Here is a 13,724-nt window from a genome sequence, read left to right as displayed (position 1 = left end):
TATTGAACAAGCTGCATTTCGATCAGGATTCAGCACAAACGACCACTAACATGTTACGAGAACGCTAATTGAGAAATGCAATATATACAAGATTGCTGTGAGCTTGATATTCATAGACTTCGTAAAAGCTTTTGATTCAGTGGAAATATGGTCGATGTTGGACTCATTAAACGAGTGCAGAGTAGACACAAGGTACTCCAACACAATTCGATACGTCTAGTCTATAACAACGCTACGTCGTGTATAAAACTCCATAAAGGCACGGACAAATTCAGAATTGGTAGAGGTGTACGACAGGGTGACACCATATCACCTAAGTTTTTCACATCGATTCTGGAGAGTATTTTTTAGAAATTAGACTGGAAATGGGTATCAACTATCAACATAAATGGAGAATACCTGAGTAGTCTCCGTTTCGCAGATGACATCTCCCTGATGGCAGCTGATCTAGATCAGGCGCAAATTATGTTACAATAGTTGAATCAGGAGTCAAACAAAGTCGGTCTCAAGATGAATTTGTCGAAAACGAAAATCATGACAAACATTGACGATGACAGAGAAATTAAAATTGGTGATAATGTCATTGAACGAGTCGACAGTTAGGTGTACGTAGGTCACAAATTGAAGTTGGGTCTGGACAACCAAACTGCAGAAATAAAACGTAGAATTGGTCTTGCATGGGCAGCGTTCGGAAAACTCAGGCTAATTTTCAAAAGCAAAATGAACAATAGTCTGAAACGTCATATGGAGCGGAAACGTTAGCGTTAACAAAAGCTTCCGAAAATAAACTAAAAGTGGCACAAAGAGCCATGGAACGGAGTATGCTTGGAATTACGCTCAGAGATAGAATGACAAATCAATGGATTCGACAACAAACAAAAGTCGTTGATGTCATGGAAAGAATAGCATCATAAAGTGGAGCTGGCCGGGACATATTGCAAGAAGGACGGACGAACGTTGGACCAAAAAAATCATGAACTGGAGACCACCTAAAACAAGACGAAGAGGTAGATCACCAAAAGGATGGAATAATAGCGAATTGCAGGCGCAAATTGGCAACAAGTGGCAACGGATCCAGCTGAAAAAGAAGAAGAAGATGTATGGCTCATTTGTTTATCAACGAAAAAGACCGGTACCTCACTTTTCATTTAAACTGACGAAACCACCCGGATTTAATAGGAACATCCCGCGAAAATTGACCAAAAATTTGAATCGGTCGTACAGTGTCTGTTGCTTGTATTGAGGCCATTCACTTCTGGATTAGTGTTCGAATAATACAAGAATACAGTGAGCTTAACTATTTTTTGTCGAAAGTTGCTACCATGAGCCAAGTTAAAAATTGTACTTTTCTGCTGTCTTAAATCCAATAACACTAAAACATCTTCCCAAAACTCTGTCATAAATACGATAATAATTTTGTGATGGCTAAGGCCTGATAGCAAAGAATGTATATATGTAGAAGAGTATCCGGAGCTGCCATAACAAGCACTTTTTAAAGGTAAATGGGTGATCATATGCTATCGACAACGACGGTGAAAGAAACCATGAGGTATGTCTAGTCTTTATTATATATTAGTTATTGAAACAAATGAAGTAAAAGATTTTTTAACAAGAAGTCGATGTAACTTAAACGAAAGAAGTAACAGATTTTCCTCAACATTTCGCGATACGCATACAGTTTATATCAGGAACTATTCTCTGGAAAATTGCCATTAAAAAGGGTTACAATACTGATGCATTCAATTTTTCTTAAAATGCAGTCTTGAAATCGTTAGAAAAATAAAATATCGTTTTTGGATGAACCAAATACATAACTAGTGGGTGCAGCTTTCTTTCCATTATACAGCATCTTTTTACAAGCTCAAGGATTACCCACAACATATTCACGTAACCTCTCACCCCACTAATATAAACTGCCATAAATTCATCAAAGACTTTTTTCTTTCTCCTATTTTTAGCATTCAAACAAAATAAAATTTCATCATTGCAAATTTGAACTTTTGCGTCTATAATTGGATACATAACAAAAATAGCAAAATCATTTCGACGCCCTTTGATAAAATGAAAATGTTTTCGCGTCATCCATTCGCCATCCCAATTAAGAAAGCTTTCCATTAAGTTTATGACGTCACACATCATAGAAACAAATATACACCAAGTGATAACGATGCCCAAACGATAAAACGGAGGTATTTGTTTAAAGAAGGAAAAGTCAATATGTGTGATGTCGTCATCGGGCAAAAAATGGTGCCATGTTTGTTAAAGGACATGGAAACAACAGCTAATGGAAAAATGTTCGAATATGGCGAAAAGATGTTCAGCTATGCATTAAACTGTTTACACATCTTATATACAACGTAAATAGCATATTGATAATATATCACATCCGCTTACTGTAAAAATAATTTTTCGCTTATCACTCCACTATGAACTTTCGTTAGACGTTTCAAGGCTTTAAAGTCGGAAGTTGTCAGAGAAAATTACGTTAGGCGTTCAAGGTGTTATATAACGACCCTTCTAAAGAAAATAGACATTTTTGTTGGGGTGACGTTACACACTCAGTCTTTAAAGCTATGAAGGATTCGCAACCTTCAGGTGCATATAGAACATTTTGAAACTTTTGCAATGTACACAAAAGGTGGCATAGTGCGTTGGATAGGTTTCGGTGTACGAAATACGTAAATGACGTACGTCTGTGGTCCCCCTGCAGCCCCCCTACGAAATAAATTTAAAAAAGTAAGTAATTGGAACGGGATAGTTGTTGGTGCAGCAGATATCTAGGCTACCGTGAGTTCAAATAACCACTACACTAACCATTGGTAGAACAATATCGAAGATAGTCATTTATGAGTAATTTTGTCGTCCTTCGATATTGTACTAACCTACCTATCGTTGAAGACCTTTGGAGTACATATTTGAGTTCATTACACCCTAGATATTTACTGTGTTGTGGTGTCCCGTTTCTATTACTTTTTTTTGTGAAGTTATTGGGACCAATGGATGTGTGTTTCCGACTTGAAACACCCAAACCTATCCAACGCACTATGCCACCATTTGTGTACAAAACTTGTGCTGCCTAGTGAACCCATTCATTCATGTTCCTGTCAAAATAACAAAATCCCTAAAGCCCACCTCAAGATTCGTTTCGGTAGTTTGTTTCGTTGTTTCACGTTTCTAAATTTCGTCACTTGTTATGAATCTCAACGCCCAGACAAACTGTAAAGACGTGCGGCTATAAATTTAATTTCGTTGAAAATAACAAAACGTTCTGATTTGATTATCCATAAAAACGTGAGCATCTTCGTTGAGACACTAAACCAATATCCAATCCATAATTGAAAACTGATATTGGCTGCAAAAAACCTACACGATTCAATCATCTCATCATCCAATTATTTTATTGATTTAGTCAGAAAGTCATAGACGAGAATGAAGAGGAAAAAAATATCACAAAAATGAGTGAATTTTCTATTATTAGTGCTGTACGCATTGGCATTGGATTAGCGTTTCGGTATTCCATTTTATCTGTAAATATCAAAAGACCATATGTGTAGGAAGAAAGTTGAATTTTTCTTCTAGCTTTCAATTTGCAGCAATCGTTTCATCTTCTTCAAGGTGTTTCGAGTTCAAGTTCAAACGATGCAAGTGTGTGTTAGAGGTAAGTGAAGATGCCTCACGAACATTGAACAACGTAAAAGTGGTAGGTACATTCATGTTTTCTATAACGAACAGCGATTTGTACGAAGAAAATTCAAGTACTCGAAAAATTGGCGTTCATTCGGTTCATTCTCGATAATAGTATCTCAAAGCTTCGAGAGAATACGGTTTGTTTTGACCATAAAAATGTTGTTTACATTTTAATATCAAATTTTGATAACGAAACATACACGCACCAGTACCACCAATCAATTTTAAACTTCTAAATACTCTTAATTATGCGATAAGAAACGATCGTCAACTATCCCATTCAATGATTAAAACTTAATTATTCGATAGACTCTTAAGATAGTATGCATGGGCACTTGGGCACACTTCACGTCGCTGAGAATGTACTTTCATGAAAAATTATTTATTTACAAAATCATCGAACACAAAATAACACAAAGCACTGCACGACATTCACCGATATAAACACCAGTAATTTTTTCGAATTATTCAAAGCAAACATTTAACACGACATCGCACATCGACACCTCATATTTTACTGAACACCGAAAGAATGAACTCGTGTATGTGAATATCTAAATAGATAACTGAGTTTATTGTATAGAAAAAAAAACGGTTTTAGTTGTGTGTTTCGTTTATATGGTATAACGTAATGCCACGCAAATCAACACCACCGTCTCGTCTAGCAAAACCCACTGGTTCAAATGTTTTATGTCATAAAACGGAAAATAGATTAAAACTGTGCGCTGCTACACACTGTTTACGTGAATGGATGCACTGACTTTTCAGTTTAAATTTCTGGGGGTAGTGAAACGGCGCTGATTTAAAACTATACAACAACGTGGTATTTCCCGTACATACCGTTATTGCGGTTACATTAAATTGAAGGCACGAAAAGGCTTCGAGTACTTTAAAACTGTTAAAAAAAGAGTCCACACGCAACGTATTGTTCATTTTGACTAAGTTGTGCATGAGCTTGTTAGCATCGGTGGAAAAGGTGTGGATTTAATGGAAATGATTTGTTTTATTACATCCGGCGATAATTAAAATTTCAAGATTACATTTCCAACATTATAGGTAAACTAGACTTCAGAGACATAGAATGTTGTTACGCCTTTGATTTGGCAAGGGATAACAACATCCAAGAAACAGCAAATCATTGTTGAAAGTAAGGAATGATAACCACGACAGAGGTTCCAACATCGAACCATTTAAGGTGGATTCTCTTCCTCGATGAAGGACTTCTTCAAACTCTAGAAGGACTTCCCACTGTAAGTGGAGTTTACACTCTAAGTGAACTCTGAAGTTTAAATGAACTCTGAACTCTTAATAGACAACAAACTCTGGTAGTGACTCTGGAAGTGCCATATTATTAATGTTTTTGAGTCACCTTAGACTTGTAAATCTGGCTCCCTTAATTCTTAACGAACATCTTGCCCCCAGCATCCAATATGAACATTTGTTTCGCCTATTTTAAAATTGCCCTTGACGCCAAACAACGCTAGGCCCTGTTCATTGGACTTCAAACATTTTTTTTTTTTAAAAGACCATAGCTCAATCATTCATCTGAAATCTCTGTCGTCTGATACTACATTCTCCACCCACGTTAGAATCGGTGACACTCAAACCATAAATTACTACCGACTGTTAATCATTAGCTTCATTAAAATGGATTTCATAAATCAAAGGCCTGGTAATTTAGGTTTTAAAATTAAATTTTATGACTTAAAACGTCGTTATGCAATGACACAGTATCGTTATGTTATAGCCCCAACTATGAAGACTCATCTATTAGTTGAAACAAAAACATGGAAGTCATTTCAAGCGCCTGCACTTTACGAACATTAATAGAGTCTAGTGATAAATTGTTGACGCAGTGCATTGCCGTTAGAATGGCATTTCATTTACGTCCCAGTTAACTAATTTCCTTTGAGTGTCTAAGTTTAATTAAAATGCATTATTAATGCACTATGATTGCACTCAATTTGACGCCTTTGCACAGATATGTTCGATTGAAAATTGTTTTTATTGATTTTGCGCGTAGTTGTATCAATGGGAGGGAGTGTTCTAATTTATGAATGAAATTTCGTTCGTAACATAGCAAAATTTGTCATTCACGCCACTTAACATTCAAATATAATTTAATTCGTCGTTTTTCTACCTTTCAATTTTATATTGAGCTTTCGCTATTATGGTTACATCGATTGCTATATTATTACCGTTTGTCAATGAATTGCGATGCCTTGCAAAACATAAAATCAAATTCAATGCTTTCGATAAAACAAAACAAAAACTTTTACGCCAAATATGGTCGCATAATTTGTTAAATAATTTTTCGATGAGGTCAAGCGAGTCATTGATCGCTGAGCCCGTGCGAAAAAAATTCGCATCGTTCAAAACATATACGCAAGTCAATTGCACTGTATTATGCATAACCGATCTCTCATTATGTATCTCGCACACCCAAAACAAACCTCTCTCTCAATATAATTAGTACATGGATCAGACAACAACTGTAATTTGTCTTTGACCCAATACCGAAAAAAGTCTTCAAGGTCTAGGCACTATTGATCGTATGTATAAACCACCAAGTTTTATTGCTGAACACAACATATGGTTGACTGTTACTACTTACAAATATATATATTACGCACGATCAACTCTTCACATTTTTGATATCAATGTTTTCTTTCACAAATGTTATTTACATCGAGTGTATTTTAGCAACATATAAACAGCTTCACCTACATGCATTTTAAACGAACGGCGATGATTTATGTGATCTATTCGATTAAATTTTTCGTTTTGTTTGAATGACTTCGCAGTAGATTATCAATTTGTGAACGAAAAACTCGTATGCAAATTTATGTGTAACTTCGTTGAACAGAATCATCATTTTTCGATGTATTTTTTTCTGTGTTTTCAAATGTTTTATGCATGTATGTCGTACCTCGGTCCTCGATTCCTCGGTGTTGTGTACTCCACAGCGACTATTGTTTGTGTGAATTTAAACAAATTTGTTTGAGTTTCTATAAATACACAGACGACATGTTTGAATGATGTTTGTTCAGTGATACGATCGGTTGATAGATGCGACTATTTTTTATGGCTTTGAATGTCGTCTTGTTGGCAAGAAACGGTGAGATTATTATTATCCAAGCTAAGCGTGTAATTATAATGTGTTGATGTGACTGGTTATTAGTTTATAAATATTTGTATTTTGAGATAAGATTGTAATCAGGTCCGAAAAAATATTAACTGAAAAATGGTTCGTTGATCCTAATTGGGCCTTCGGATAGGAGTCCGGAGATTACGAATACTTTGAATATAATTTAGTGGGGCAGAATATAAGTTAGGACAAAACAGTTTCAGATGATCACTGAATCATAATCTAGTACTTCAACATTTAAACCAACATAAACAGCTACACTGTTGGCTGAATGTGATTTCTTTCAAGAGAAAATTAACAAGAATAAGTTAACATCGTAAGTGATATTGATGAAAGTAACGATGAGAAATATATTGGCAGGAAAAATTGTTGGTGACTTAAGAAAATGAATGAGACAATTTGTCGATGGACGTATAACAATTATTTTGTAAGAATCGGAATCTGGTAAGCTCGATGTTAGCATGAGGTTACCGGAATCTTATTTAACTAATTTTTCACTGACCTGAAATCTGAAAGTAATTCAGTACCTTCAAAATCAGATCAAAAAAGGTGTCAATCGTCCTGGGATTTGTTGCGAGTGAAACGCATTTTCAATGAGTTGATGTCATTCAGTGACCAAATTGATCGAGCTGGACTTCTTGCGTCATCAACAAAAACATCATCAAAGTGGCTGCAAGCTGTTCCTTCTCATCAATTGGGCCTTCTGTTGGACAACGACGCCGCGAGAATCGCAGTGGCACTTCGTTTGGGCAGCAAGATTTGTGAACCACACGTTTGTGTTTGTGGGTATATAGTCAATTCAAATGGTCACCATGGGCTATCATGCATTAAAATGATTGGTAAATACGCCAGACACACCGAAATAAACAATATCATATCGATGGCTGTTGCATCTGCCGGATTTCCGAACACTCGGGAACCACAAGGTCTATCTCGCCGAGACGGTAAACGTCCAGACGGTTTGACCAGCTACCCCTGGAGCCACGGAAGATCGTTAATGTGGGACGTCACAGTGGTTGACACTGTAGCTCCATCGTACATCAATCTTACATCCAACAAAAGTGGGGCTGCAGCTGATCATGCAGAACGCGACAAACACAACCATTACATTGACTTGAAGCGTCGTTACCATTTCACGCCCGTGGCATTCGAATCGTTTGGGTCTATCGGACCGGAAACTGAATTGTTTTTGTCAAATTTGGGAAAACTTATGAAACGCAAAACCGGCGATCCGCGAAGTCTGGATTTTTTGCTCCAACGGATTTCAATTGCCATCCAGAGGGGCAATGCAGTGAGCATCCGTAATACCTTCTGTGATAATAGTGATGCTAACGTATTCTTGTGATAATTTCAAAAATTCTTCTATTTATGTAATTTAATTGTATAACAAAGTCAAATAAAAAAAAAAAAAAAATTTAGTACTCAGGTGGATCCAGGTCGCGTTTCAGGTTTTACCTGAAGTTTGATTTTATGAAATTTTTCCGTAAAAATGTAAGAAAAATGGTCCTTGATTTTGACTGACAATAGATTTTCTAATGGCACAATACAGTTGAATTCAGTGAAATTGAGACATGAATTTACTTCAGCTGTTTTCCATCTGGTCCACGCATACAAAACAGAACTGTTTCACCCGTATAAAGAAGTGTGAAAATTTTGTTTGTATGCGTGGACCAGCTGGAAACCCGTATAAAGATGTGCGAACAGTTTTGTTTGTATGAGTGGACCAGCTAACGCCTAGACTTCACTGTCGTCAACGTCAACTGAACAAACGATGTTCAGAGGATTTTTTGGAATGAAAGAATAGTTGCAAATAAAAACTTTAACTTTCGAAGGTTTTCTGGCCATTCTTCGGATTGAAAGATTTTCTACGTTTTTCGATTTTATAACATGAACAGGAGCTGAACTATTGTATAGTCATTTAAGGGTGTTGCCTTTTAAAGTTATGAACTACTGCTACGAAGAACTAGCAAAGAAGTAAGAACATATTTGATGTACAACCTTAGACCCAATTTAATGTCATAGCAAAATTAAACTTATCGGTTGTCGGTCCTCGCGTGTCTATACAAAATAATCTAAAATTTATGACGGAACAATGAGGCGGGTATACTCTCAAAATTACGAACATACTGTATAATACGTACCAATATATAAATCTGGATGTGAATATAGGAAAATGTATAATTGCTTAGAGTCGCTTGTTCACACTTTTTTCTGTTTTCGAAAGTTTAACTCAATCTATAATTATTTTCGTTTACAACAAAAGGTGTGTTAGGGACTGCTAGGCGTACATAATAAATCAATGGGATGTGAGACATTTAAAAGTTGATGAAGCAAAAAAAAAGTTCGAACGCAAAAGTTTGACACCATCCAAACCAAAATACAAGTTACCTTTACCGACTAGTTTCGTTTCAGACGAATATTTTTTGACAAAGAGCAATGGTGCATGATTCACGATCATTGATTGAACAGTAATTGTACAGTGCAAATTCCTAAAAAAAAATCCTTTCGAAAAAGCAGTGACCTAACGTTCACAATAAGAAAGGTCGTAGCTTGATCCGAATGAATCAACGAACGCTAAAAACCTGAAATTCCTAATCGTTTACCCTTCCCCACAATGAAACTATTTTTTTTAAAGATAAATTCAAGTGAAATCAGTTCCTATATAAGTACATGCATCCCTATAGGAAATGTTAGTTCATAGCAAGGCTCCCAATTGAAACAAACGGTGAAAATCATACCTTTGAAAAATATGATTAAAAAGACAGTCGGAACATCGGGTGGTGTGAAAATCCTAAAATTCGTTCTCACTTGTGCCGGTTTCTGGCCGAGAAATGTCCCATATAAATGGCTATCCGTATTGTACGGTATTTACAGTAACATAATCCTCATATTTATCATGTTCCTGTATCAAATGTCCATGCTGATTGAAATATTTCACATCGAGAATGTTGTCGAGGCTACAAATAATCTGTGCATGACGCTAACTCTGATGACATTATTCGGGAAAATTTTGAATTTCAAATACTTTCTGGGAAACATCCAAAGTCTGTTGTATTTCGGCGAAGAATTTGAATTGGAAAATGACGAAGAGGTCGCAGTGGTTCAGCAAAATCTTACGTTTTACACCAGATTGGTGCAATTTTTACTAATCACAGCTAACATAGCCGGTCCCTCTAATTATGTGGGAGCATTTTTAGCCGGTGATTTTAAGTTACCATATCTGGCGTGGTATCCATTCGATTATAAATCCAGTAACACTTTGTACGCTGGCATTTATTTCTATCAAAGCATTGGCATGTTCCTGCAGAGTAACTTAAATGTTACCATGGACCTGTTTTCTGCATATATGATGCACATCGGCAGCCTTAAGCTTCAGATAGTGGGTCGACGCCTGAAGAAACTCTCAGAGTTTACTATGCAAGGTCAGCTGAATTTGGCCATGGACGGTAAAGCCAATAAGCGTCACATTTCATCATTGGTTCGGTGTATAGAGAGTTACCAGCGAACGTGGAAGTAAGTCAAAAATCAACTGATAGGTTGGAACTGTACACCTATCTTGTCTAGACTTAAGTTTAACATTGCTATACCGGATTTTTACGAGCTGAGCCATACCACCGTCATTGCAACATTACGCATTACTAAAATCCTTTACCAATTTAGGTACATGAACCAACTACAACAGTACTTCACCTATGGATTTCTGATTCAGATCGGCTTAAGTGGCATAGTCATTTGTTTCACTGCCTATCAGCTAACAACAGTAGCATACAAATCAATATTTTCCGGTAACAACCAGTCCCAATCAAATACTCTTTGTTTCTAGACATCACCACGCGAATCATTTGCACTGTACTCGTACATGGTGCTGTTTGGCTTTTGTATGGTTGCACAAATGTCTCTGCCATGCTATTTCGGTAATGAAATTATTCTGAGACATGAAGCACTTAGCATCAGTGCATACTCATCCGGCTGGAATGTACAATCGATGGAGTATCGGAAAATTGTAATAATTTTCATGGAATTGGTGAAGAAGAGGCACGGCATTTTGGTCGGCAATTGGTTTGATTTAGATCTGGATGTATTTACTTCGGTGGGTATACTTGAACAGTTGTGTCTGGGTTTTGGTTTTTAATTTTAAAATCACAAATTTCAGGTGATAAACTTTGCCTACAGGCTCTATGCAGTTTTGGTTTAAATTAAAGATTTTTTATGAGTAACCTATTTCAGGCGGCTGTGACAGGTACTTGTCTGTTAAAGGTGAAAGCGCTTGTCTGTTAAAGGTGAAAGGTTACAGAAATTTTCGTTGATGTTAAAGTAGAATAGGAATGTAATTCAAAAGCTAAATAAATCTCCTTCGAAGAGAACTAAATTGCTTCGAAGTAACCGACCTCCCAAAAATAGCCGACGTCGAGGTCGACGTTTTACAATTGAAGCCAAAAGCGGAAATTATGTTCGAGTTCGTGTGTGCTCCGCACCTTCGCACCCATTTACAACCGGTTAGTAAATTATTTTCGACAACAGCAATAAGCCATGAGCCCTGATTGGTTTTTCAGCAGAATCGGATTCAGGAATTTCTATGACGCACACGGTAGCATTATTTGATAAATTAGATGTTAAACAGACGCGCCGGTCTACACTTTCGCACGCTAATGTCTGTTAAGATGCACATTGTTGGCATACATTGCTATAGTGTAGTCGATAACGCAAATTCTGTTAAGGAACGTTTACCGAGTGAGTTCCGGCAAACGAGTGATTGGAGGTTGTTGGGTACCGGTAGTCGGAAAAGTCTTAAACGATTTGGAAAATTTACTGTAGTTTTTAATTTTTGAGAAAAGATCGATGTTTTACCGGCTGCGCCATAATTGTGAGCAGTCTTTTTTGTCGCATTTAAAATAAATAAAATTTGGAAAATTCGGAAAATCTAACTGCACCAAAAAATTACTTTTAAAATGAGCTATCACACGTATCTCTCCGTTTCACACAGCCCTGTCAATAATTCGACAAAGACACCTCTGCATTTAAACTTTGAAGGGGTGGGGAGGGGAAGGACTATGAGGAATTTTTTGGCGTTCATTACGTTATCGACCACACTACTACAAAGTTTATGACTCTAAGAACAGCTTTAGAGGCCTAGCCTATTTTAGTGTTGTCAAGAATATTTTGGAATTTTCAAGGAGTTTGGAAGAATTTTATGGAATTTAATGTCTAAAATAGGCTTAAAGTCTCGCTATAAGAGGCAGATTCAGAAATTAAAAAGAAATCTTAGAAAATTGGCTGACGAAAATTTTACGAGTGTGATTTATAAGAAATTCTAATTATAAGGTGACCTTAGGTCGGATGGCTTGATTATTTCAACCAATTTCAAACTCAATATGGCCTAATTACTGATCTTTATTCTCGTCGGGATCTGAGTTTGACATCATTTTAAAATAAGTTCTGAATGATCTAACTCCAGTTTTAAAATTTCAGAGATTTGATTTCTCATACTCGACGCAGTGAGAATGGTCAGAATTAAGGTTAGGCAAAAAAATTTGTAATACAGAACTAAGTACGTTCTATAAGTTTCAATAATTTTCTGGGAGAAAATATTTTTTATCGACAACGACGACTGAAATTAAACCATGAGCTCAAGTAAACATCGACTTATATAGCAAACGAACTGTCTGAAACAAATGAAGTAAAAGATTTTATTTCAGTTCGTCGAAAATATTTAGATCAAATCAAGTAATAGATTTGTTAACTGATGTTAATGACATGCTTATTGCTTGCCTTCTGAAAAAGGTAAACCCAACGGTAACCGTTGAATAAAACAACTTTTATTGAACCATTTTTTACAAATCCAGCAAACGTATGGAACCATTCGCCTCTTGAAATTCATACAGTCATCGAGCACGAAAACACGTTTCGTGGATTTAGGTTGTTTTTAACCTTCTTTTTGATTTTCATTTCATTACTAATTTGTTCGTGACTCAACCGACATTCTACTCAATTTTTTTTTTCTGTAAAATAAATGCTGAATCGTCAGAAGAAATCACAAAATATGGACCTAAGTAATATCATCCATAAAAGATGCGACACAAAACAGCCAGCATACCTATCAAAAAGCATCAAAAGTCACAGATTATCTCCATTGAGACACAATCGCACAGAATACATATACGCGACATATTGAGACATTTTATTGAAATGAAATCATCGGTTTTATTGCGAATTTCAGTTTATAAGAAAAATAAGACAAGATAATAAAAAGAAGACTCGAAACTCACCCAAATCATCCATTGCGGCCAAGATACGGATTTTCAGCACACAAATTGTCTGCTTATTTTTGCGATTTTTCACTGGGCAATTGTGGAACACTTGTTGATATATTTTAGACGCCAATTAATAAGCGGTTAATAGTTATTTATAAATAGAACGAAAGTGCATTTACACACAACAAAATTTTTGCAAAATCTCAAGACGTCATAAATATACAGAGCGAACAAAAACATGACACTTCACATAATATTCACAACAATCGGCAACACAGTTTCTGTGTAGTACCAGTGTTTTATCGTAGATGGAGCTACACACTACTTTGAATTTTTCTCTCTTTGCATTTGAATATTTTAAAAAAGGGCGCCCACATCCAAGAAATCGGTGAGATCCGTACGTATGATAAGTCAAATGTTTTGATTCGGATCTAGATCGCTTTTTCCTTCCAATTATTTGTATAAAACTTGAACCAAGGACGACTCAGACACCAGTTGTTGATTTAATGGTCTGGCACATGGCTTTGCATAAGGTGTGAAGTCTGGCAACAAATTATTTGAAATCTGCGACTATTCAATAAGTCTGTTCAATCGTACTGTAAAAACGATTCTTGGCAAGCCGAAAACAAACGAGAGCA

At 36.2% G+C, this 13,724-nt stretch overlaps 2 protein-coding genes across 4 annotated transcripts in view; one reads left to right on the top strand and one right to left on the bottom strand.

Moving 5' to 3' along the window:
• Window positions 1-13,352, bottom strand: part of LOC119078738 (leupaxin) — a 51,004-nt gene extending 37,652 nt beyond the window's left edge. Inside the window, exon 1 of one of the 3 annotated variants that reach the window (XM_037186430.1) lies at window positions 13,102-13,352. In XM_037186430.1, coding sequence (XP_037042325.1) covers window positions 13,102-13,114 — 13 coding nt within the window. In that variant the 5' untranslated portion in view covers window positions 13,115-13,352. Of the gene's footprint in view, window positions 1-4,077; window positions 4,202-13,101 lie in introns of those variants that run through there. The other 2 variants (XM_037186425.1, XM_037186424.1) reach the window with 2 other exon arrangements.
• Window positions 9,403-11,243, top strand: LOC119078752 (odorant receptor 94b-like). The gene is made up of 4 exons (XM_037186453.1): window positions 9,403-10,348; window positions 10,496-10,595; window positions 10,659-10,925; window positions 10,989-11,243. Exons 1-4 carry the CDS (start codon window positions 9,585-9,587, stop codon window positions 11,028-11,030), a joined length of 1,173 nt encoding a protein of 390 aa, XP_037042348.1. The 5' UTR covers window positions 9,403-9,584; the 3' UTR covers window positions 11,031-11,243.
• Window positions 13,353-13,724: the final 372 nt, after the last annotated feature.

This window comes from Bradysia coprophila, unplaced genomic scaffold (genome assembly GCF_014529535.1).
Source record: "Bradysia coprophila strain Holo2 unplaced genomic scaffold, BU_Bcop_v1 contig_297, whole genome shotgun sequence".
NCBI lineage: Eukaryota > Metazoa > Arthropoda > Insecta > Diptera > Sciaridae > Bradysia > Bradysia coprophila.
This window is presented reverse-complemented; position numbering and strand designations above follow the sequence as displayed.